The 27,914-nt window shown below is 38.6% G+C and overlaps 1 protein-coding gene across 1 annotated transcript in view; it reads right to left on the bottom strand.

Moving 5' to 3' along the window:
• The window catches only part of CLSTN2 (calsyntenin 2), a 329,838-nt gene that overhangs the window by 55,480 nt on the left and 246,444 nt on the right, over positions 1-27,914 (bottom strand). Inside the window, exons 5-8 of the mRNA XM_053460671.1 lie at positions 13,663-13,812; positions 8,764-8,949; positions 2,730-2,978; positions 22-143 (exon numbers count right to left, since the gene is read on the bottom strand). Coding sequence (XP_053316646.1) covers positions 22-143; positions 2,730-2,978; positions 8,764-8,949; positions 13,663-13,812 — 707 coding nt within the window. The remainder of the gene's footprint in view (positions 1-21; positions 144-2,729; positions 2,979-8,763; positions 8,950-13,662; positions 13,813-27,914) is intronic.

Here is a 27,914-nt window from a genome sequence, read left to right as displayed (position 1 = left end):
TGGACAAAGCAAAAATTGTACCTGATCCAACTTCCAGTGGAACTCTGCCGGTCGAAAGGTGTCAGCCTGATCAAAATCACGACGCAACAAGAATACAAGGCGACAGTTGTGTATGTACAATGCATAGTGATGGCGGTTCATCTCTGAAACAGAATAATAATACTGTCAGCCTTCATAAATATGTATAGACAACCTATAGATAGCTACTGCACGTAAAGCAACTACCCTATATTGTACATTCATCTGTCAGATGCTGAAAATACTGGCGCTATAATGAATGCAAAAAAATCTATATACCGTATTTCCCCATGTATAGGATGCTCCCATTTATAAGATGTATAATTCTGGGGCCCGACATTTAAAAAAAAATTATTATCATACAATTTATACTCATCATCCTCATCACACCTATCCATTAACTGCCCCTAAATTAAACCTAAAGACCCCATCAACCATAACTGCCCCTAAATTAACCCTAAAGACCCCATCAACCATAACTGCCTCTAAATTAACCCTAAAGACCCCATTAACCATAACTGCCCCTAAATTAACCCTAAACATCCCATTAACCATAACTGCCCCTAAATTAACCCTAAAGACCCCATCAACCATAATTGCCCCTAAATTAACCCTAAACATCCCATTAACCATAACTGCCCCTAAATTAATCCTAAACACCCCATTAACCATAACTGCCCCAACTATAACAGCAGCCCAACTATTAATTTTATAATTAATATTAGATGAGTTTCTGAGCAGTGTGGACGCTATAAACCTCTCTGAAAACCCACTTGTTCAGGGAAGAGTACAACATTCCTTTACAGTGCCCCCAACCATCATCCTAATCAAAGCCATCAGAACAAACAGCTTCAACACATCATCGCAACCAGATCAACTCATCCCCATCGAAGCCATCCTCTCCTATTGTCTCACTCCCCTCAACCACCGACTAGATTATAAGCTCGCAAGAGCAGGGCCCTCTTCTCCTTTGCCCCAGTTTGTTACTGTATGTGTTTAGAAATTGTTCTAACGAATGTAACAGCGCTGCGGAACCGGACGGCGCTTTATAAATAAATGTAATGTAATGTAATGTAAATAAGGAAAGGGATGTGGCCAATCATCAGTGTGACTGCAGGGAGGTACTGGGAAGTAGTAACTGCAATCTACAACCGCTGTATAGGACGCACCCAGTTTTTAGACCCCACATTTTTCGAAAAAAAGTTGCATCTTATACATGGGCAAATACAGTATATATTTATTTTATGTGATAAAATATCTGTAGTATACCTTTGTCAAAGTTATTTGAATTTAAATATTTAACTTGAAACACATTCCTTGGGATGGTTTTACAACATATTAAAACAAAAATCACATGCTGGGTTTTTCATTAAGTTAGGTTTTTCTATATAAACATTAGTTTGATGGCAGAAAAAATGTCTTTCTCCTTTTCTTATTTACATTAAAGTATTTGACTAATTTTAATTTTCCATTCTGTCCGCTAGCAATTTTATTCCGTCTCGTACCATAATCCTCATTGAACATGTAAGCTCTGTTTGTGTTGCCTAACATTGATTTTGAAGAACTATGACTTCATGTTAATGCACTGTGTGATCTTCAGTGTGTTAATATAACAAATATTTAAATATGTGTGTGTTAGCAAGGATTAAAGATCTATAAGGTATTGGGATCTTTTCCAATACAAAATGTTATCCATATTAGAAAAAATGAGTAATTTTAAGTCTACTATTACCTGCTATAATTACTCTGTTTTAAAGAAATAACGCAGTAAACACAGAAAGCTATTTATTTTGTTCAAAAGCATGTTATGAATATTTATAAAAATCACAGAAATATGATACTAACAGCAAAATCTTCTTAAAACTAGATAAAGCATTTTAGTGGAGCCTTTTGATGTTTTAGTACAGACAACCCATCTTATTAAGTATGTCTTGACTCCCTTCTTTCCATTGTGCCCAATGGTGCGTAAACTAATAGTAGGTTTTGCTTCAGAATCCCTGTTGCTTGAACAACATCACAGACTAAATTTTTGTGTTTATATTTGATATGATCCTCCTAATGCGCTACAGCAAGTAGCTAATGATTCATATAGAATCCACAGCTCAGTGAGCATCTGGCAAGTCAGTTTAAGGGAATACATAGCACAGTAGAAGGAACTGTTGAGAGTGATTCATTAAGGAGAAATATAATTTAGTGCTTTCTTTCCAGAGGGAAATAGACCAAATCTCATGCTTTGGTAAATTTTAGGTCTTTCAGCAGGGGAGAGCTGGCATCTTTTGGTCACGTACAGGCAAGTGTCCCCTACCCCCTCACCAATGCATTAAGAGAATCACATGGATACATACTAGATTAAATACCTTACCTGGCTCTACCTTCTGCTCACACACAGTGCAAGGTGCGACACTACTACTGCAGCTCACATACGGTCATGTTATGTGACCCCAATGAGTGCCAGTCTGGTGTCAGGAGTCACACTTGGGCACGGGCAGCTTTGTTTCAAGAAGCGAACTGGCTCAGAGGAAATCCCACTCCCCCAAGCCAGCATGCCCTTGCCATCCGGGTGGTGCATACAACTTCAGACATGGTAAATACACATCACTGGACAAAACGAGAGCTTTCTTTAGAGAATCAGCTCATAATTACTAATCAGCACATTTCCTTTAAAAATCTAGACTCAAATGTAAGGCCTATGAGACACATTATTGCTTTACCTGTTTTATCAGAATTGCATAGGATGGTCTCCTTTTCCGCTCTGAGTCCGGGACTAGGACCATGCTTCATCCACAAAGTGATAGAAAATTGGTCAGTTAAATTCTTTGGTACAATTGAATCTGGGATCTTCACACCTTGTTTCCCATCAAACTTGAAGATCATTCCACTGTTGTCCATCGGCAGACCAGCTGTCCAGTTGGTAGCAGGACTGGGAGATGGTAGCAGGTCAATGGCACCAGAAGAGGCACCTAAATATAGATTATTATATTTAGTAAACAATGTTTAGATCAGTGAACCAATCATTTGTGCCCCTTTCTGGGTAAACCCGGAAATAATACATTAAGAAGGCTTTTTGATGATATGTCTGACATAATGAGACATGGCTAGGGCCAAGAGTTTGTATGTCAATGTAAACTACTGACAGATTAATTTAGATCACTTGTTTTGTTAATCCTCTAATAAGTTATGACAGTAAAGAAGTGAAACATTATATTACTTATACATATAAGAACTAAAACACCTTACCTGTTTATATATTGGCACCTTAATTTAATTGGCACTAAGTAAGTATAGCTTGTATTAGGACACGCATAAATCTCTCTTTCCCTGTCTCTAGGCTAGGTCGACACAGAGACACAGGAAATGCCAGGTTATGACATCATAACCCAGTTTACTCGGGAGAGCTAGGGCCTGGGGATCCCTTGGACCAGTAGCCAAGACAAAGCTACACCCCTGCTAGCCATGTAGTTTTCTATATGTTGCAGAAACAAAGTGTACAATTACTAGTTAATTTTTTATCCATTTGGGAGGGCAAACTAGCATACATTATGCTTAATAACATTATTAGTGACTGGCCTATTGCATAATGTTGAAGTGGCCCAGTGAACCAGTTAGTACATCTCTAATTACAAATAATAATTATATTTTTTTGTAATGACTGTTTATTTCTCTGAGGCCATTTCTACTAACTCTTTACAATTCAATTAGCAATATTGTGTTTTAATGGACATGTTTATAATGAGGTCAGGGTTTAACAAGCTCTTAATGCTTTATACACATTTGTCTCTGGGGTACATATACTAAACTATGACTTAAGAAATATCATCACACTGTGTTACCTATGAATTATACAGGCCCAACCTAGCCCTTCTTCAAGATAATCTTTGTCTTAGTTAATATGGCAAAATGAAATAATAGATCGTTGCATAGTTACATAGTACGTACGGTTGAAAAAAGACCTAAGTCCATCAAGTTCAACCCTTCTACCTAACCTTCCTACTCTTCATCCAAAAGAAGGCAAAAAAAACCCTAATTAAGCTACTTCGAATTCTGCCATGAGGGGAAAAATTCCTTCTTGACTCCAAAAGGCAATCGGATTTCTCCTTGGATAAAGAAGCTCTAAAATATTAATTCTTTCTAAAAAATATCCAGACCCTTTTTGAAGGTATCTAATGTATTGGATAACACCACCTCCCTAGGCAGTGAATTCCATAACTTTATTGTCCTCACTGTAAAGAATCCCTTCCTTTGTCGTCTATGAAACCTGCGCTCTTCCAGTCTCAGAGGGTGACCTCTTGTTCTTTGTATATTTCTGTTAATGAACAGGTCACTGAAGAGCTCTTTATATTGGCCCTGCATATATTTATATAATGTTATCATATCCCCTCTGAGACACTATTTTTCCAGTGTATATAACTTTAACTTTTTTTAGTCTCTCTTCATAACTAGTATCTCCCGATCCCCTTATTAATTTTGTAGCCCTTCTTTGCATGATATCCTCCTCCCATGAATCAATACTTCTTTTTATGCATGCCAAAACCTTATTGGCCCTCGCAGCTGCTTGCTGGCATTGCGCACTGTTATCAATTCTATTGTCTACCATTATTCCTAAATCCTTCTCATTAGTAGTTTTCGCCAAGGATATTCCATTTATAGTATAGGTTGCATTTTTATTATTTTTACCATAATGCATAACTTTGCATTTATCTATGCTGAACCTCATCTGCCACTTATACGCCCAGTCCCCAACTCTGTCTAAATCCTCCTGCAAAGAAGAAACATCCAGATTAGTCTGAATTACCCGGCCTAATTTTGTGCCATCAGCAAAAACTGTGACATGGCTCTCAATGCAGCTTGGGAGATCATTTATAAACAAATTAAAAAGAAGAGGACCGAGGACAGACCCCTGAGGCACTCCACTTAATACCTGTGTGCAGTCTGAGAAACATCCATCCACAACAACCCTCTGCATTCTATCTTTTAGCCAATTTCTGATCCCCATACAGACATTTGCCCCTAAGCCTATTTCTGTTAATTTATAGAGTAGCCTTTTATGCGGAACCGCATCAAATGCCTTAGCAAAGTCCAGATAAATCACATCTACAGCCACCCCCAGGTCTATATTTTTACTAACTTCTTCATAGAATGCTAATAGGTAGATATGTCTAATATTGTTAACAGTTAACTTTAATTCTGCTATAAATACACTAATATTTCTGTATCTAGTTGCAGAATATATGCACAGAAAAAAAAACAGCAACGATTTACTGTAGCCCAAAGTTTAATTTAATATTTTGCTAAATTTTTTGTATTATTTTTGCAGCTCTCAAGTTTTTTTTTACTCCAGTAGAAGTTAATGTTGTAATTATTGGTGACAGCTGTCATGCTCATTTAACTCAGCCTGACAGTATATTCTGGTATGTGTGCACATCTTATACATTTTAAAGTTACAGGAATAGCATCCAGACATCATATTCCTATGTTAATCTTTTTGGCAGAAGTAAGAAAGGCTTTGTAGCTAAAGGAACGACTCGGGCCCAGGCAAATTGTGTTAAGGGGCCCTTTTAATATACGTCATTGAACATGTTATTTAGTAACTAATATTCATCACACTTACCGAGCTAGTAAGTACAAGAGATATGATAGATATGTCAGAGATATGATAACAAACAGATTGCTAATTGGGGATAATAAATAATAATAGAGAGCTTTGATGGCAGATGTACCAGTATGAAAGGGGCTTATGGATGCCTCAAGAAGCCCTTGGGGTCTCCTAACATCTACCAACCTGTGACTAGTATAGAGCACTATATAATTAGGGGCAACTGTTGTATGGAAGTTGAGTTGGTTACGGAGAGCTTGGTCTTTCATGGTACCACAAGGAATAAAAATGAAGACAACGTTCACTTAAATAAAAACCTTTCCATATCCAAGAGCCTATTAGTCTTAATAAGTTAATACAAAGTAATTAAAAAACTGTATAAATCAATATGGCTCCTATATGGCTAATGTATAATTCTAATTTGCGGGCAAGTGTGTACGGAAAATACACAGAAAAGAATACAGTAGCTCTTGACAACTATGAAGCCCTGAGAATGCCTGACTTATCTAGCTTGTAGTCCCTGATTGACCTAATTTATTGAATAGTGGGGGCACTTTGTATGTAAATGCCGGTCCCGTATGAGTGATGGAGCGACATCAGCTCCCTGTTGTTGTCGTATTACCTCCTTTCGCATGCATGGTGAAATGAGTCAGTAACTTGACTTAATTAACAAGTCTTTAACATTGTATTAAAAATCACCTTTGCAGCAATTCTACACTTCAGTCTGGAGATTCAGAATCACAAATTTACTGGGAGTATCTCCCGCAGAGTAAAATCTTTACCACCTGCTGGCTGAAGTTGTACTATGGGAATATGTAAAATGGGTAATTGAGACAACTATTTAATGGCTCCTGCTATATGAGGTACAAAGCTTGCTTTCCATGTGGTGAGGAAATAGAGCGAGCAGATTTATATTTGACATATAGATGCTCATTAAAACGTACAACTTACAGAAAAAAATGAAATGATGAATTATGCTTAAAGTAAAGGCTTAGATATATTTAAATAACATGTCTTACATGCAACATCTGTCTTTGATACACAGCTTGGTAACGGGAAAATATATTTAAAAAAACACCTTTAATAACAATGGGGATGGGGAGTAGTGGCAAAAGGTCAGTGTGTGCTGCAATGGCTCTGTTATGTGTAGAACAACAAAGGATATTGATATCAGTTACACTCTGCCTGGATCCTTTATGCTCTCTGTATATGGGTGTAGTCTGTTTTGGTTTGACAGTTGTAGAAAAGTTGCAGCTGAAATCTACTGGCTTCAATTTACATTCCTAATAACCCCCAACTACCACTTTAGTAAATAAATACCATTTAAATTGTTCATTAGGTACACTAGGGATTGGCTAATCTGGCTCCACTGTGTATCTGTGAGGCAGGTGACCTTGATCTTACAAAGCAGCCGTTCCCAGACATATTATCTGAATTTCGACCTTGGACTATGATTATTCTTTGGTTTATCCTTCAAAACCGTGAAATTGTTCCAACTGTGTATGACCTAGGCTTGCCTGACCTCGTTTTCCTGTCCCCCATTCTTTTTCTGTAAATGACGTCTAGAAAGAAGCAGTGTTCTGATCTTGAACCTGTCCCTGCACCGAGGCTCCTACCAGACCACAAACCTGCAGTCGTGACATTGTGTCTTGATTTTTATGTTCCCATTGGCTGCCTCACAAGGAGTACGGATGTCAATTACATGTGTGCTAGTTGAAGTTCAATGCTACAGAGCATGTGTACGCTTTCGGTAAAGAGGAGGAGAAAAATCAGATAGAAGTCTTAATTTCTACCCACAATAACACTAAGGATGTGTGCAGTACTATGAGCTCCAATATGCATTTTACATGAAAATAGGGTAGGAGTTGGAATTCAACCAGGTGTAATGCTAAACGTTGGATAGGTCTGTTATTTAGTAAGATTTTTAGAGCATTGGTTTTCCTTTATGACTGTAGTTTCATGATTTATTTATTGATTTAGCTGTATGAGGGGATACAAAAGATGAGGAAAAAAAACTTTTGGGGGGTTGGTCACCTTCAATGTAAAATAAAACCCATCTTCGAACAGACAGAAAGTGTACTAGTAAACTATTAAACACCCCTATAGATCACAAACTTGTCACTTTGAGCTTCAATTATGTTCTTGTTGGAAAGGGTTCAGGTATTTATTACATTAGGGCAACTTTTACAGGAAACATGTCTGCTCCAATCTAGTTTTCTTACATTCTTGAGCAAATAAAACCATAATTGAAAAAGAATGTAATTTAAATGGAAATCCTGTCTGTTCTGATATAGACAAACAGAGAACCTGTCCACTCAAATCAAAGAATACTAATATACATTTACCTGCAAAATATGATGTTCTCTCTAAACCTGAGAAATGAAAAAGAAACTATAATCCAGAAGTAGATAATAGGGTTCGCTAAAAAAAATCTTCACATAAATGTAGTCGGAACTTCGGAACAAGTTTCAGCTTGAGAAAAAAGTTGATTGACAAAAGTCAGTTCAATTTGTTATGATCAGCTTGAGCGATAAGTAAATTATTCACTAGCAGCAAAGTTCAACAGAGCTTCAAAACTGAGATGAATGTGAACTGCAACTTGTGTTGTTTTCAACTAAAAAAAAGTACTTTCCCCAAAATAAAATACATACATGCTAAAATCTAGCTAACTACTTTTTGGAAGTTTCATTTTTTTTTTAAGAAAACAAATATTTTTGAACAACTTTCTTGTATCGTATTACTGGGTATAGGGTTAGATTAAGGAGAATGAAGAACAAGATGGCGGATTTTGACAGAAATATGTTGGTTACGCAAAATAATGTCAGAAAGAATGCAAAATATAATAGTTTTTATTTATTTAAAATGATATTGCTTATTACATGTAAACAGTCCCTGAATGCTAAATACAAGAGGAAAAAATTAAATATAGAAAGGGTATATTGATTAACATTTAATAACGAAATATATAGTTATGTAATTAAAACCAATAGATGAATATGCAGGTGGATGCTGACCATAACTCATGCAATTCAGCTTGTTATGCTAGTTGTGCTATTCTTTTCAATTGGATCCTAGAAATATTTGACTCAGCAAGCCCAGTCGGCCTTATTCTGTAAATATGTGATTTCATGGTACATTTGATGTCCACTTACCACATAATGCCTGCAGAGATGTGTCAGTGAAGGTTTCTCGTTGACAGCCTTTGCCATTTCGGTTGATCTGCAATTCAATGCTGGTTCGGACTGAAGACACAGGTCCATCACAGGTCTCCAGGTGAACACCAGGGAATAATGCCATGCTTCCAGATCCAGGGTTATACTCAATGCGCTTCTCCCAATCTACAAGGAAAGGCACTTTATTAATAAATGTAGGATTTTATAGTATGCATGCTATAAACAAAAAGTATTCACAAAACATTCTAGAACTAGAAAGTCACCTCGCACTTCAGTGATTATATTGTTATAAGATGCATTTTTTGCATACGCAAATATGTTGGGTTTCAACTGTAAATACACTAAAAACCAGAAATATTTTCAGAAAATACTTCTTATCCTGCGATTAATAAGGGCAATAGTTCCCAAACTCACAACAAATATGACCAACAGCAATATTTTGACAGACAGCAAACTCAAAAATGCTAATATTTGTATAAATAGTGTTTTGTTTTTAAATTCCACATATTCCCTTTGATATCTCCATCACCCCATGTTGTTTTATGTACAAAGATAATGGAAAAGAATGATTTTACAAGAGTCAGGAAAATCTCTAGGAGCTCTCCCTGCAAATAACTGTGCATACAACCACTCCTCACTAACAGGGCCCATGAAGGCCAAAACCAAGGCATCTTTAACACAGTACAAAAGTGGATTTCCTTAGGTTCTGGAGGTGGAGGAAGGTCTATGTAGCCACTGTCACAGACTTAACACCAATGCTTTCTTCTTGAAGGTCTGCCCACCACCTGCGGGAGCAGGGTGTCTGGAAATGATGCCATATCCCGCAGTACAGCACGAAGCACTGGCTTCTAAGGACAAACTTTCTATGGGATAAGTCTGCACAGACCTCCATCCCCATCTCACTGCACCATCATAGAAAAAGAGGGCACTAAAGCTGAATTGGGGTTTGTGGGGTTGAGGAGAATGTTCAGAAAGCTTGCCCCAGGCCCACTTATGTCTAAAGATTGCCCTGGCCAAAATCCTTAATATCCTGAAGCAATTTCCATTTTGACTCTAGATTACCCTTTTGGACATAATTAGTCCAATATGCATATGAAGAGCTTTCCTCTTTAAATGAACAAATAATTACAATCTGAGACTCTCCTAAGCAGTGACTCACTGTACAGGAAAACAATTTCCCTTTTCTACTGCTAAACTTACATATTTAAGTCAATTAAATAAACCTAGTTTGGAACAAAAGCCACCTGACAGTGTTTGTAGCATTTATAATTGTGTGAGTCAGACAGTACAATACGTAACAGTCTGATTTAGCCCAGCGAACAGGCCATACAGTATTTTGTATTATAGTTATATATAATTTAAGATTTATTTTTAATTTATATAAAGTCTTTTTTATAGTCCCACCCACGACGCTCTAAATTTATGAACATGTCTGTCTCTGAGACAAATCATCTCAATAACCAATTTGAAAGCGAATTCTGGCTATTTACATTACATGTGCTAATTGCTTTAAGTTCACTTCTTGCTGACTACGCGTAGGAAGTAAAATTAGTTTTCATTTTCCTCAGGGAATCCCCAGCTAATCTTATTAGATTTCATTTATTCACCCATCAGCTATGGTGTATATATATTTCATGTTTTTCTGAAGGTTGACTAGGTTCTCTAAGGGTTGTTTTACTTTTTTAATTTGTAATCAAAACAAATTTGCAGATGTAATGGAAGTGTGTAAAGTCAAAATGCCAAGTCATTTTTTTTTATAATTTTTAATTTAAAAAGGGCATATTTAATGTATTTAACATGCATTAGTTTAAATTTTTTTCACATATACACAATATCGTGTCTCATTAATGATTATTTTAAGTATAAAGTACGTAAGACTAATGTCAAACTACGTTTCTGATCATCAAACAAAAATCTATTTGTTGTAATTTGATGTTCTCTCTCAAACATATACAGTATTTTTATTCACACATGATTTTGAAAAAAAATAAATATATATATATATATATATATATATATATATTGGAATACTAGTGTATATATATATATATATATATATATATATATATATATATATATATATATATATATATATATATATATATATATATATACATATACACACACACACATATATATATATACACACACATACATATACTGTATATAAAAACACAAGAATAGGAGAATTACTAAAGCGCCATTTTACTGGCATTTTAGAAAAGCACAGATGATTGAGTATATCTAAATTTAGTTTGCACACGAAAAAGGATTGGCACCTCATGCCTAGGCACTAAAATAAATTACATGCTCTCTAGAGCAAGTGCATTTGTACCTGAAATAGTCAGTCTGTATATAATGCCTGGACTGTCTACCATAACATATATTGCTAGGTAGAGACGCAATGTCAAGGTTCTGTATTGATATCACCTACAACAGACTTGTATTGTGACATTATTCTATAACTTAATATGACCTAAGAATCATGTGCAGTCATGTATGGAGAAAACTCAATTACATTATCGCATGGAGTAAATTGATTTATGTCAGTGTTCTTGTGATACAAATACAGCGATCCATGTTCTTTCTGTCATAATTCAATGTTATACATACAGCAGTTTCCTCCGAGGATCGCCACCCTCATTGTCACCGAAAATGCTAATTACAGGTTTAGTATTTTTCTAACGCACAGTTAAATCAAACAGGTCTTTTCACCAAACGGCAAATGCATGTGTAACAGTTTTTGTACTTAAATGGACCCAAAATAACTGTATTTAGCACTGGCGGTAGGGTATTACCCTACTTAGAAATCGAGCAGGATTTGGTTCTGCAACTCCGAAAGAAATAACTTCCAAAGCATTTCCAATTGTAAAGCAGTCTGGAATCTACTGGCTCTATTTAAATAAATGTATTTTAATGTATGCAGTACAATGTTCATAAATGTAACTAAATGTTTTATTCTCAATATAGAAAAGATATTAAAAAAAAGCCAAATCATTGTTTTTTTAACATTTAAAGGGTTAATCAAGTGGGTTAGAGTTTCTCTTTTCTTCTTGCAATGGGAATTGATTCATTCTCAGTGGGGCTGAAAAGCCAAAATGCTTCAGAGAATTCTACGTTCAGCTCAGCCTTCAGATACGAGAAGCATAGTTTTACCGATGCCTATATTTTCTTCTCTTGATTTCTTTGGGTTTGAAATACAAAGAATCACAATGACGAGGGTTACTTTGAATGTAGATCATAGCTCCACTACTGTAGAATGCTGTATGGAAACACAGGGCTTTCTCCAGAACCGTAGTTATGACAAAAGTTAGCTTAATTCTACTGAGCAATGAGGTCATTTCTAAGAAGCGATGGTGTGAGTCATTTCTGCCTTTCAAATACCCATCTTTTTTAATTCAAGTATAGTACAACAACATAGATACAACATATAACATTTAAAAACATTTTGAATATTGACATAAAACCATGAAAAGTGAAATTAAGCAATATAAACTACAAAAAATAGACAAAATTAACCACGGGAAGATCAAGGTTCAGCAAACCGCAACATGAAAATAAAGTCAGTGGATCACTATAAACCACAAGAAGGCATGGTATATAGGACGGTGTACCAAAATATTGAGATATTAAGTATAGATTCAAATTGCTTAAAATTCAGTCCAAGGGGACCATATTTTGAAATATGTGTTATGTTATGCTTAATAAAGAAACTTTTTTCCCTATTGCATTGGAATTGAATTTGATTGATCATTTGATAAACGGTTGGACCCTTGTTCTTCAATCCTGTAGCTATACAAGTTTTCACCACTGTCAGAATTAATAGTTTTAGTTTCCTTCTTTAAAAGGTATTGAACTAAAGATGGAGTAATGGTGTTATACCCCCCATATGCCACTCTGCATCCCTGATATTCCACTCTGCCTCATATATGCCTTATACCCCCTATATGCCATTCTGCCCCAGATATGTCTTATACCCCCCTACATACCACCTTGCCCCCTGATATGCCTTATTCCCCCCTATTTGCCACTCTGCCTCCTTGATATGCCTTATACCCCTACATGCCACTGTGCCCGATATGTCACTCTGCCCCCCCAGACTTACCAAAACATCCCCAGACTTGTCCCCAATGCTTCAGACTCCCTGGTGTCTAGTGGGGGCAGCCAGTAAATGTCTGCACGATGCGTGTAGACAACCTCTGCTGCCTCCCGGCTCTTCCCTCTGGGCTTCTGTGACTGAGCACCGGAAGGTCATGTCACGGCAGCTCTCCATCATAGAAGCCCTGGCGGAAGTGCCGGGTAGCAGCAGAGGCAGGGGCATAACTAGAAACCACAGGTCTGTGCCATCATTGCCCTCACAACTAGTCTGTGCGGGGCAGTGGCCGGTGATGTCACCTTCCTGAAATTATTTTTTTTAGGTTGGGATGTCTGAGTCATGTGTTCTATGTAAGTGATTGATGTGTAATTTCTATGATATTACTGTGATCATGGAATCTTGCTGAATGTAAATTGGGTTACACTCTGTAGAAGTGTTTTTTTTTACATTTTAGCACAAATAATTATTGCATGTGTTTCCACTAACCACTATGCTAATTCTTTTTCCATGGACCAATTTCTCAGTCTAGATTCCAAAACAAAATGTTACAACCTCCCGCAGTGATTTATTTTTTTATCCACAGCAGTTGATACTGCTATCTCCTGCTGAGTGAAATCGATGGCAGCGTGAACTAGTGTGAAGGTCACACTCCATATTTCACCACTTATCTGCCAGTAAGAACCGAGAAGTCTGGTGTCTCGGAAAAGAGCAAACTCAAAGGCTTGGGGTAGAGTGCTACTTTTTTTTGCCGCCCAGCTGGCAGACTGGCAAAGGTTACATACCTTGCCATCCAGGCTTGCACACAGGCTTAACGTCCACTTTGACGGTGACCTCCTCGGTGGCATGTTTCTGTCCACAATCATACGCAGTAACTTTGATCTCGTACTGCCGCTGCTTATCATAGCTCAGCTTCTCTGTATTTCTGATGTTACCTTGAAGATAAAAAGATCACACTGTGGTTAGGAAGAAAATGCTTCTTTCTACAAAATGCACTTTTGGTTTAAAGAAAGTAAATCATTATTTTATTAACTAATTTGCTATTCAGACCTAGCTCTGTTCTCTTTTCGTTATCCCCCAAAGTAGTTGTGTATAACCAACAATTCAACTACAGAGTAACCCAGCAAGCACAAAGCCCTCTCAATGTATCCATTTAGTCTGTCAATTCTAGTTTCGTCATACCCTCTGAATGTATGTACTGTAAGAAGTGCTGCGTTTATTGTGGTAAATTAATATAATATAATAACAGTAAGGTCAAGGGCTGCATGTGTTCCAAAGGGACTAGCTTAACCCCTTTCATGACGTTCACACTTAAAGTGGCTGCATTCATTGCTAAAGATAAATCTATTGAACACAAACCTTTGTAGAGACGAGCAATGGATAAAGATTAATAATAATATTTTATTTTAGATAATAAACCTGATATATCTCTGTTTTCAGCTATTTTTTCCATTCAGTCTTATGGAGGGGTTGTTATTCACAATTACTTGCTATAGATTTACCTCCAGCATTTAATCATGCCCAAGGACAGAAGCATTTTTGGTCTTTGTACAACTGTAATTTTCCTCTTTTTCATTGTTTTTACCCACACAAATTTCATATAGTGTTTTCTTTTGAGGGGGAGTAGAGATTTATTTTGAAATTATACACACTTGTATTAACTATGACTTAGTATTACAAAAAGCACATAGCTAGTGCAAATGGTTAAAAAAAAAAAAACAACATATATTCCGTCAATGTTAAATAAGTACCTCCTACCATACCATGCTTCATACTTTTGCATATATGGACAGTGATGATGATTCGAATTTTCTTTCAAATTTTAAGTAGCTACTCAGCGAGGTGCAAGGACTTCAGAGACTTTTGTTTGAGAAAGAAATTCATATTTTTTACTTTTTAAACTTTTTTCAAACCTTCTGCATTACCCTTTTTTAAGGAAAGGTCAATGTGAATAGAAATCATCTTGAGTAGCGGAAGCACAACAAATAACTGTCATAGTATAGTATTTAATATAAACAATTTAGCCCCCATGCCCCAGTGGGCTACTTACAGGAAGCATGAAGTGTATGAGACAGTATTAAGAGGTGTTTTAGTCTAGACTGTCAGGATTTGGGGATTTTCCTCACATGAGCTGCACAAGGAAGTGTTTATCGACCTTTTATGGTCATTATTTGTCTATTGGATTATTGCATTTACAAATGTATATGTTTATTGTATTTATTATTTCATAATACTACTACTCAGGGATATATTGGTCTGATATAGCCTAGTTGGCATTGGTGATGACTTACTACTCAATGGGATACATTTTCAAAGAAGAAACCATTGCAACTTCTTTAAAAGAATATGTTTTAGTTCTCCAAATCATTGTTAGTCAACTAATAAATCCAAGACTGCATAAATAGCAAATTTGAGAACATAAATATTTACAATGTAACCTTTCCCATATTGCTTCTTAAAGATCTACCTACACATTTATGTGATACATTTAAAGAGATTAAGGAAGTAACAAAATAATGAAGAATATTGTATAATAATATAATTGCTCTAATAACCAGAAGTATTACGGTATAATCGACACCAAGTGTGTGTCATTAACGATAATTTGTTATTTTAAATTAATAACAATAATAATTGTCATATAATCCATAATTAACTATATAATAGTTGGGCACATTAGATACTGAGTTACTGATTATATTAACGGCTATACTGTCTTTATTAAGCTAAGCAACTGAGTGTTAATAAATTGTCTTATAAAGACATACTACATAAGGGAAAAAAAAATATTAAATATTCCCAAATGAAACTACTCAAATAATACAACATGCAGGTGATTCTAGAGCAAGATTTCTTATTGATTGACACAAAACTTGCAGGTTGTTAGCTGCTTATATCAAGATTTCATAACAAGAGGCTTCGTGTAAATGAAGCTCACTGAAAATGAACCAATTCTAGCTTGATGAGCATTCTGTAATTAAAAGATTAATGTATTAGTATCATGAATTTAAATACCAACTCGTGTTGTCCTGTCCTACTCCAAGTCACATTTTCCCAGTATAAGTATATTCCCCAGTTAAGAAGTAGAAAATAAGCTTTTCACTTGAGTTGTTCTTTCAATGTGCAAAGTACATGCATTGTTTGTTTGTGAGGCTGACTTGGTTACTGGACTTTATCATGTGAAGGTAAAAGTTCCAGGACAAATCTAAGGTGTAAAATCTTGAAGATCACCAATGCAAGGAACAACGTAGACCTATATGGGTACACTGGAGTAGCCACCTGGAAATCCCCATGAATATTTACTGCTAACTGCTTTGTTGAATTCAGTTCTGCCTCCTACCACAAGTAAGTGAAAATAATGAAGAATGAAGATAGTATTTTCTGAGCAGGGAGAATTTTGCAGAATCCTGTGAAACAAAAGCAAGCACTGACAGGGTGTTGTCGACACATTGTAAACCTAAAAGTGCTGTTTATATGATTGTGAACACTAGCGGAACAGAATCTTTACATTCTAGCAAAAGTAATTCATATATTGTCTAAGTGGAACAGCATCTTTAACCAAAAAATGCAAATTAGAATAATTTAAAATTGTCTTTCTTAGTAGTAGACCAAAAAAAAATGTTTTAGCTTTACACACTAAAGAAGTACCATTTCACGCCTCATAACACTATAAAGCAGGTACATATTTCTACTTAGAATTTCTGTTCCAAAGAAATAGATTTTCTCAGAAGCTCACAGATGTTTTCTACCCTTATCTCCGAGACTATGTTAGCTTCTGGCACATTCTAAATTCTTCCTAATAAAGCCGAGACTTCATTTAAGGTGCAGTGTAGTTTAGGAGTAGAATAACTACTAAGCACATTGCTTTTCAGTTAAACTTTACCATATTTCCATTTCTATTTTTCAAAATGAGCTCTAATGAACCTCCATCTGAATACCACATGAAATCAAAATCCATTGGAAATACAATACAGATTGTTTTAATCAGGGATATGGAGCAGGAAGCTCATCTTGAACTGAGCAGAGTCAGTGAACCAGCCATTTTAAATTTGGTCTGAGTTATGAAACCGCTTTTACAAGACTTTCAAGGGAAAGTCAATTTTAAAAGCTACCAAAAACTCTCATTCATACACAAGTTCTCAAAAAGAGGACGACTAGAGGATTTCACAATGATTTCTGATAACAAACATACAAAGACCGAAATATCAAAAAGGCTTTTTTCTATTATCCCAGCAGAAAGAGATTGCTGTATGTGTAGGGATGGAATACTTAAAAATCCAAAGACTGTAAAGGGGCAAAAAACCCTGCATCTTAAAAAAGTTTTTTTCCCATTTTAGAAAAATGTACATTAAAGTTCACACAGAGTACTTTAATAAGCATTCTTATTTACTGTCCAGTTTATGCTACTGATGACTTGGCCATATCAGCACAATTATACCTCAATGTGATGTCCAACTTCATTTTCCCAGGGCAGAATTCAAACCAGGTAAAGTAACTTGGCAGGGCTGGCCTCACAGTAGAAGAGCGTCAGTCTTCACCATGTGTACCAGGCATGGCCAGAGCGGCATGTGAAGAAGTATGTGTTTTTTGCTTATGGGTTTTCAGGAAGTCAGGGCGGTTGGTGCAAGGTTACGCAGCGGACCACTTGCTCTCCTGTCCCAATGGCAAAATGTGCCAGCTCAGCTCTGTATCTTGGCATGGTTGCAAGCTAAACATCTCTTGGTCATCGGGTGTGACTAAACCCTCATCCTTTTACCAACTTCTTTGGTCCAGCCACCTAGGTTTAGCTTGGTAACACACTACTTAAGTTAGGACACATATCTTGATGCCTTAATGTGGCAGGTGAGCTTACGTGCTTTTAAAATAATACAATAATAATTCCTTAGAAATTAAAATATATGGTATGTCATTGCTGCCACTCAGCTAATTGAGATTGAAAGCAGACACAGTGTGTCCCTATATTTACAGACTACTAGTAAACCACCCGCTATGCGTATACAAAGGGAAGGGTTGCAAGAAAACAAATCTTTTTTCTTCGTTCTTACACAGTAATTAATTCCCTGTTAAATATAAATGTGAGTGTTTCAGGTGTTGAATGTTGCCCAGGGGTAAAGAAATAATGGAAATGTAGGCTGCATATATATGAAGCTCATTTGCATACAATTAGGCTAATGGAAATAGTGATGGGCCAATTTGCATACATTATCATATCCTGTAGACACATAAGCCTTCCAGTGAAATACTTTTTTTCTGAGCATGTAGAGCAATGACACCAGTAGAAATACGTATGTAACTTTACTAAATGGGTGCAGTATTTCTTCAGGACCTCCCTATAACTAACACACATACATACTAACATACAAACTCAACTAACAACTACTTACTCTAACAGTGTACACTTACATACATACACACACACACATGGTGCTACTAGACCTAGGCTCACCTCACTCTAACACCACATGCTGACACAGAAACTCACAATAATATCATACACTGACAACTACTCACACACACATGCACTCATGCTAACACCATACACTAACAAACACACTCTAACACCATACAGTAAGAGACACACACATGCTAAGAAGATGTGCTAGCGAACAGCTTACAGTAACATGCTAAATCCATACACTACACCATACATACAGATATGTTAACCCCATAAACAAATACACACATTCTCTAACACTACACTCAATTCCTTTCCATTCCTTACTTCCTTGACCAATTTATCAAAATGGTCAAATATTCTGGGAAATTTAGTCCCACGGCATGCTGTTGGATATGTGTAAGTGTACACCATTGGTATAGTGCTGCTGTTGCTGGCGGTCGTGCAATGCAAAATCTTGTCTGGATTTTTTCCTAAACCCTAAGATGCTGCAGTAAGAAAACAATAAGTCCAGGAAGTGGCAGGGACCAATTTGGTTTCCAAATAAAAAACCCTCCAAACGGAAAGGTCAGGAAACGAAAAAAAAATCCGAATTGATCTTGGTTGATGCGCACAAGTCTAAAGAACACTGGTCCGGCTTCCCAAGGAACAAATTGTATCCTGATCCCCAGCACTTTTACAGCACAACATATGTTCTGAGAGAAGGACAGACATACAGAACAGTAAAGCATAGAGACAAAAAAAACTAACAAAAAAAACCAAAAACATAACCAGAAAGTGTCACTGAAGCATTAGTCACATTGGTAACAAGATGCATTATGGCCGCCGTGACCTGCAACACTGCAGTCGTGGAGGAATTCATTTAATGATGCATCCATGTCGTGACACAACCCTTGGCACCAACGCATTTATTTACATCCAACTAAAGATGATACCTGTGGTAACTTGGTTGGGTTCCTCCTGTTGGGTTTCTATGGCTTTTGACCTCTGCCCGCCTGATTTGTGTTTTATTAATCACGTGTATAGCGTAGGCTCATAGTATGAATTAATGCTATTTGCAATTATTCCTGTGCAATAGCATTCATGTTGTTTACATATGTGCCCAGGATATAGAACATGGATAACACTAAATTACTGTATGGAACATTGTGTTCATGTTCACATCGAAGGTACTGATTTTCCCACGTGCTGTTAATATTCCATGAAACCAGGAAAAATCGCTTTTCAAGCAGTAGAGATTATTTACTTGTACTGAAAGTGAATCCTTATTGGTTTCCCACGGGGGATCCTTAAGGTAAGCCTAAGGCTAGCATCGGAGAAGTGGTGCTTTTGGATGAGATTAAGTTTAAAGTTATTCTTTGGACTTTACAGGATATCTGTATATCTGGAATAATTTGCTCAAATGAACCAATGAAATTCTCTCCTCGTGAGTAATAACATTTGTTTACCAAATGTAATAACTGTTTTATGCAACCAATTTGGACAGCTGATACTTTCCAGTAAAAATGTCAGTGGAAGAGCTGCAGATAGAAGCAGTTGGTTCTAACATTTCTTTGCCCAAAACGCTCTACGCAGCATCAACCAGTAGATTAAAGAAGTGAAACTCATGAAACTCCCAGACAAAATAATAATAAGGTAACACTGGACAAAAACAATGCCTAGTGATGCAGAAACTGGGCAACAATCTTAAATAAGAGAATTTGGGTTCAATAGCTGCTTTAAATAATATGATGTGAACAGAATTTTCCAATGTAGGCCTGACCTGGACAAAAAGTTAACAGTATTTTTTGAAATTTGCTATGCCTTATATTATCTAATACTATGCTTTATATTACAACTATTCTATATCTCATCCTATAAATGTGTCAACATAGAAAGCTTTTCTTTCTAATATGTATTAATTGTGGTTTTTGGCAAGTATGCTGTTAAATAAATTAAATAAATGGGGACAAATTAAATAAAACCTTCTGTTTAAGACAGAATCCAGGTGACAACTTTCTTTTGCCTAGTCAAAATGTAATTACCTATGCAATGTGAAACAGGGCATGTGAAAAACAAGCACATTGTGTAAATTTTCCAAAAATGAAGGATAAATATTGAAAATGTCTTTTTTTAACGCATTTATTTTGACCGTTACAGTCGATCTTCCTAGTTAAGGTATAGAAAAGTCCTGGAATTAAGCATTGATGAAAGGACTACATGACTGTGAAATGCATTAACCTATACCTAGTGTGGGAATTCTATTTTTAAGTTGAGGTAGGAGTCATCAGCGATATGAGTGGTAGTTATATATTGCTCATTCTAGAAAAGCCCTGGTAGTAAGCAATCTTAAAATAGAACACTAATGGAGCACAGGGTTTAGGTTATTTAGGACTGGATAAGAATCCTCAGTATCATTGATGACGTGGTCCTTGAGATCGACATGAGTACAGAAGTTTGCTGTCCAAAGTGTGTGGCGCTAGCGAACTAGCTAAGTGTAGAACTCTCCATGGATTGGGACCATGGAGGATAGTATTGTGGGTACTGTGTAATGGATGATACATTGGTAGCTCCAAGGTATAGAAGTACCCGGAAGTTCTCCGACACCACCCAGCTAGATCAATCTATATATATTTGGGGAATACATTTGGTTAGCCAGTTCAGGCTACCAATTTGGTGATATGGTTAATATGGTCATATTTGTTTGTTAAAAATACAATATTGTTACAGTATTTTCATACTGTGACCATTATAATCCAGCATGCCTGTGTGTCTTTATAATATAGATTGATGACATTTTGCCATTGCTCAACATGTTATTTCAATGATATAATAAAATATCACAATGTGACTTGCTCGAAAATAACAACACAATATTTCAAAGGGAAAAATACTGTATTTTGGTGCATTTGCTTTTTTGAGTCTTTAACGTTGTCAACCCTTTAGCATGGTACTGCAATTTGAAAGGAAATGGCTATCAACAAAATTACTATTCTGCGTAAAAATGTAACAAGCCAAGTCCTCACAAGTGCTAACATCTCAAAGCTTCACACGAAAGTACAATTACTCAGATAATATGAGGGTCATACCCTGTGAAAATGAGCCTTATTCTTGTCGGGCTTCAGGAAAACAGATTGTTTTGACAAAAGGCTGTCCTTGCATATTCTTTTGATTAGCCAAGTGGAGTGGAAGGCTGTTGTGCTGTTTATTTAAAGCATAAACCTGCTTCTAACGCTGTCAGTAAAGCGCTTTACATGTGTGAGGAATTAACATTGCGGATTTTGTCCCACATAACAATGACTTTAGTATAAAATATTAAAGCATTTCAAATTTTTTATACGATCAGATCAAATCTTCTCTTTTAGTGTTTAAATGCCACCGGATAGCCATGAGTGATGATGGCTATAAATGCACTTAAGATCAACTTAATAGCTACAGGGCTTATTCTCTAAAATAAAAGCTATGAGGTCATCTCTTTTTTTTTGCTCAGTTATCCAAAGAGACAGTATATAATGAAAACACCACAAGACAATGGACCTCATAAGTGCAGCCAGACCTCCCACCTTACCTTGGTGTAAAGTTCTAAATGTGGAACAAACAGGAGAAATACTCCATTGCTTTTAAGATAATTACACTCATTTTATCTCTTTATACAATTCACCCCAGCCTTGTATTGATAAATATGGCATGATGTACCTATAATATATTTATTTCCTGCACATTTTACATTTGTGTTTGTTTTGATAGAGATTATTCAGGTAACATATGAAGGCTGATTATCACCTTGTTTGAGGTCTAAATTAAAAAAATATGGTCAAAATTTACTGTTCATAAAAAAATGACTACTCCAGAATAGTTAATGCGATGTGTAATTTAACACCGCTGATCTGAAGAAGCTTTAAGATGATACTCATATCTTTGAGCCTACACCAGTGTCAGCATTTTATACTCAAGAAGACAGAGGTCACTGTGCTTGTGGATTAGGAGGAAAGGTCTATTGACTGAAACCGGCTGCATGACAAACTGAACAAAGACAAGGTGATAAACATAGAAATAAACTGCATGCTGTTGCAATTAATTTGGGTTTTACCAGTGATAAATCATGTTTTTGTTCTGCACCTTTACAGCCGTACAGTTTTTATTGAATGTTCTCCATAGAAAAACCAAGAAAAAAGGCAACATCTCACTTTTCTGGTCGTACATTACTGCGTTTATTTGCCGCATAACTGTTTCACTTTGTTACTCGCAGGTGGATTGACCGGTAAAAAGAACAAAGAATCTACTTGGCTTCATACAGAAAATAGTATTCTAATTTAATCATGAACGGCTCACTCTTCTCATTCTGGGACTGGGAAGTACTGTTTTAAAAGAATTGTAAAGAGATTTTTGAAATTATCCTATTACTGTTAACCTTACTTATTAAGCACCAACATATTCCACAGCGCTGCACACACATCAGTGGTGGAGGGCCCTGCTCATGAGATTATATTCTCAAATGAATTACATGTGTAACCAAGACAAAAGGAGGAGTATGTTAAATGACTCCTTCCTCATAATATTTAAAAGCTTTCAAAAACTCACACACCAACATTTACACGTACATGCTCCGACACACTTACACATGCTCACACACACATCCATAATGCATATTCCCGGTCCCTCCTTTACCTTCTCCCTCCTTCCATCACTCATTCAGCTTAGTCACAACTCGATCCAGCCACGTTCCTGCTTCTCTCGTTGCACTTCTGCAAAGAGGCGGAGTGTGACATTCTGCCCTGGTTTCCTGGCTCCTGTATTGTGCATTCAGGTTTTTGGACTGTTCTTAGTTCAGCCTCTAGTGGCCGCTCTGCCTATGTTTCTGCTCTCCTCCTTTTGTTGTCACCTGGCCTCGTTACCTGCTGCCCTGCAGTATAAAGGGCTGTAGCTTCCTGCAAACTGGGCCTTGGCATTGTAGTAATAGGACTGTTTTGCCCTGGTCCTGTTCCTGAATTATTCCTGGCTTCCTTTTTGTTCCTGATTCTGTATTGCTCCTGCCTTCAGCCGTGCGAGTGGGCTTCCTGTCGTGTGCCCTGCAAGTGGGCTTCCTGTCGTGTGCCCTGCAAGTGGGCTTCCTGTCGTGTGCCCAGCCTGAGGGCTTTCAGCAGCATGTCCAGTCCTGTGCTCTGCCAGTGAGCTTCCAGTCGTGTGCCCTGCCGGTGGGCTTCTATTTCAGCATCAACCTTGCCAGTTCCAGTCCCGCACTTCTGTCTGCTGTGCCTGTCTACTTTGCACCATGAATCGCGGTGTACAAACAGACAACGCTATCCCTGCACCGAGGCCCCTCGCTAACCTGCTTACCCAGTGTGTGACAGAATGCCAAGGCCATACTGAGGAGCCCGCAGGGATACCATCGGTGTTATTGATGCTGGCTGAGGGTATGCTGGTGTTGTGCAAGTCAGTTAATTGCATGGTTGAGTGCAACACTAGGTGTGCTAGTACCAGTAAGTCCAGGGCTGTGTCTGAACCTAAAAAGGTCCAAAACAAAAGTTATAAACGAGAACCCCTCACTAAAGCCGAAAAACAAAAGCGACAGGAGGGCAATTTATGCTTTTATTGTGGGGGGAAAGATCACAGGATTTCTGTCTGCCGGTTCAGGCCACCTAAACCAGCTAAGTCCTCTGTTGCTGATGAACAAAATATGCAAGCCTCAGAACATGAAAGTCATGGGGAAACTAGAGGTGAATCGGAGGAGGGTGAACCCAGTGCTCCCATTAACCCTTTCAATCCTGTCGTTGGGCCTAATGATCTTGAAATGCCTAGTGTGTCTGAACTTACAGGGGAGGAAAATATGTCTTTCGAGGCTCCAGATCTCAGTGAGGAGGACATAACTGAGAATAATTTTTGTAGTCCTATTTGCACTGTTAAAGAGGCTGTTTCTTCTACTCCCCGCAGACGCAAAACTGATAAAAGGAAAACTGTTGCTGCAAGGACTGCTATGGCGATTGGTTCTGTCAGGAGTACTACTCCTATCACTCAAAGCAAACGAAAAAATAACTCTGGAAAATTGCAGACTGCACGACATCCTTTAGGGGCCCCAGGTCTTGTCTTGGCTTCTGACGGGACAATCTTAGGTAGAGAAAATCTTGCTCAGTATGAAAAACATTTAAGTGAACACAAGTCACTCCAATGTAAACGGCTACCTAATGAGTCTAAACATGTTTCTTTGATAAGCCAAAATGATTCTGAAAGAACCCCTAGCGCCTTTTCTAAACCCCTTGTCCTTGGCACAGTGCTGGTCTCTGATAAAGCTGAGGTAAAGAAGAAAAAGAAACCTGGTGCTCGCCAAGAGAAGATTATGACAGCCCATACAGAGGAGTCGCGCCACGTTTTGCCACCAGATTGTACCTATGCCTCTGATGGGACTGTAGTGAAACTTAAAGACCTACAGATTTATGAAAATATGTTGTGTACTAATTCTGACTAGTTACCTGTTCATGCCCTGTCTGTCTGTTTTTCTGCATTAGGGACTGGAGTGTGCTGTTTTCAGCAGCTCCTTTTAGTGTGGTCGCTTTTCGTATCAAGTTTTGTCGCGTCCTGAGTTCGCTCCTTAAAGAGGGGGTACTGTGACATTCTGCCCTGGTTTCCTGGCTCCTGTATTGTGCATTCAGGTTTTTGGACTGTTCCTAGTTCAGCCTCTAGTGGCCGCTCTGCCTAAGTTTCTGCTCTCCTCCTTTTGTTGTCACCTGGCCTCGTTACCTGCTGCCCTGCAGTATAAAGGGCTGTAGCTTCCTGCAAACTGGGCCTTGGCATTGTAGTAATAGGACTGTTTTGCCCTGGTCCTGTTCCTGAATTATTCCTGGCTTCCTTTTTGTTCCTGATTCTGTATTGCTCCTGCCTTCAGCCGTGCGAGTGGGCTTCCTGTCGTGTGCCCTGCAAGTGGGCTTCCTGTCGTGTGCCCTGCAAGTGGGCTTCCTGTCGTGTGCCCAGCCTGAGGGCTTTCAGCAGCATGTCCAGTCCTGTGCTCTGCCAGTGAGCTTCCAGTCGTGTGCCCTGCCGGTGGGCTTCTATTTCAGCATCAACCTTGCCAGTTCCAGTCCCGCACTTCTGTCTGCTGTGCCTGTCTACTTTGCACCATGAATCGCGGTGTACAAACAGACAACGCTATCCCTGCACCGAGGCCCCTCGCTAACCTGCTTACCCAGTGTGTGACAGAATGCCAAGGCCATACTGAGGAGCCCGCAGGGATACCATCGGTGTTATTGATGCTGGCTGAGGGTATGCTGGTGTTGTGCAAGTCAGTTAATTGCATGGTTGAGTGCAACACTAGGTGTGCTAGTACCAGTAAGTCCAGGGCTGTGTCTGAACCTAAAAAGGTCCAAAACAAAAGTTATAAACGAGAACCCCTCACTAAAGCCGAAAAACAAAAGCGACAGGAGGGCAATTTATGCTTTTATTGTGGGGGGAAAGATCACAGGATTTCTGTCTGCCGGTTCAGGCCACCTAAACCAGCTAAGTCCTCTGTTGCTGATGAACAAAATATGCAAGCCTCAGAACATGAAAGTCATGGGGAAACTAGAGGTGAATCGGAGGAGGGTGAACCCAGTGCTCCCATTAACCCTTTCAATCCTGTCGTTGGGCCTAATGATCTTGAAATGCCTAGTGTGTCTGAACTTACAGGGGAGGAAAATATGTCTTTCGAGGCTCCAGATCTCAGTGAGGAGGACATAACTGAGAATAATTTTTGTAGTCCTATTTGCACTGTTAAAGAGGCTGTTTCTTCTACTCCCCGCAGACGCAAAACTGATAAAAGGAAAACTGTTGCTGCAAGGACTGCTATGGCGATTGGTTCTGTCAGGAGTACTACTCCTATCACTCAAAGCAAACGAAAAAATAACTCTGGAAAATTGCAGACTGCACGACATCCTTTAGGGGCCCCAGGTCTTGTCTTGGCTTCTGACGGGACAATCTTAGGTAGAGAAAATCTTGCTCAGTATGAAAAACATTTAAGTGAACACAAGTCACTCCAATGTAAACGGCTACCTAATGAGTCTAAACATGTTTCTTTGATAAGCCAAAATGATTCTGAAAGAACCCCTAGCGCCTTTTCTAAACCCCTTGTCCTTGGCACAGTGCTGGTCTCTGATAAAGCTGAGGTAAAGAAGAAAAAGAAACCTGGTGCTCGCCAAGAGAAGATTATGACAGCCCATACAGAGGAGTCGCGCCACGTTTTGCCACCAGATTGTACCTATGCCTCTGATGGGACTGTAGTGAAACTTAAAGACCTACAGATTTATGAAAATATGTTGTGTACTAATTCTGACTAGTTACCTGTTCATGCCCTGTCTGTCTGTTTTTCTGCATTAGGGACTGGAGTGTGCTGTTTTCAGCAGCTCCTTTTAGTGTGGTCGCTTTTCGTATCAAGTTTTGTCGCGTCCTGAGTTCGCTCCTTAAAGAGGGGGTACTGTGACATTCTGCCCTGGTTTCCTGGCTCCTGTATTGTGCATTCAGGTTTTTGGACTGTTCCTAGTTCAGCCTCTAGTGGCCGCTCTGCCTAAGTTTCTGCTCTCCTCCTTTTGTTGTCACCTGGCCTCGTTACCTGCTGCCCTGCAGTATAAAGGGCTGTAGCTTCCTGCAAACTGGGCCTTGGCATTGTAGTAATAGGACTGTTTTGCCCTGGTCCTGTTCCTGAATTATTCCTGGCTTCCTTTTTGTTCCTGATTCTGTATTGCTCCTGCCTTCAGCCGTGCGAGTGGGCTTCCTGTCGTGTGCCCTGCAAGTGGGCTTCCTGTCGTGTGCCCTGCAAGTGGGCTTCCTGTCGTGTGCCCAGCCTGAGGGCTTTCAGCAGCATGTCCAGTCCTGTGCTCTGCCAGTGAGCTTCCAGTCGTGTGCCCTGCCGGTGGGCTTCTATTTCAGCATCAACCTTGCCAGTTCCAGTCCCGCACTTCTGTCTGCTGTGCCTGTCTACTTTGCACCATGAATCGCGGTGTACAAACAGACAACGCTATCCCTGCACCGAGGCCCCTCGCTAACCTGCTTACCCAGTGTGTGACACGGAGCTTACAGCACACCCCTTCCCCAATTGGAGGAACGGGGGAGAGGCTGTCCTACCGTTGCCTCTGCTTTTTTGTCGAAGTGCACAAGAGGTTCAGATAGATTTGTGGAGAAGGAGAGATGCAGAAATATATTGGGAAATACTCCCTTGGGGGGGCAAGTTGCCACCCCTGTCCAAGTGCCACCCCGGATCCCATGGACTCATGTTAGGGGCGGCCCTGGTCAGTCCACCCCTGGTCTTAGGTTCTAAATTTGGCGGGGGGGTAATTGCCCCCCTTGCACCCACACGGCGACCTCTATGCTCACAGCAGCCCCTTGTTCTGATAATTATTTCTGTAGGCTACCACCCTTGTTATTCAGTAGATTGTAATGCCATTGGCATAGATAGCAGGAGGGAAAGGATTAGTAAAACCAGGCCAGGATCCATACTCACCCTACCTGATGTTCCAGGGGGTGACCAGGCATTGGCTGGAGATAGCTGGCTGCACGATGCATAAACATTAAAACATAACATACAGCCTCTCATATCCTGCTGTCAGCTGCACTTACATCATTTGGTGACCATCGATCTTAAAGTGCCAGGGTCGCCTCATCATTATCTTCCGACCATGGTTATGGCTGTCAAGAGTCAGC

Source organism: Spea bombifrons, chromosome 3, assembly GCF_027358695.1.
Source record: "Spea bombifrons isolate aSpeBom1 chromosome 3, aSpeBom1.2.pri, whole genome shotgun sequence".
Lineage (NCBI taxonomy): Eukaryota > Metazoa > Chordata > Amphibia > Anura > Pelobatidae > Spea > Spea bombifrons.
This window is presented reverse-complemented; position numbering and strand designations above follow the sequence as displayed.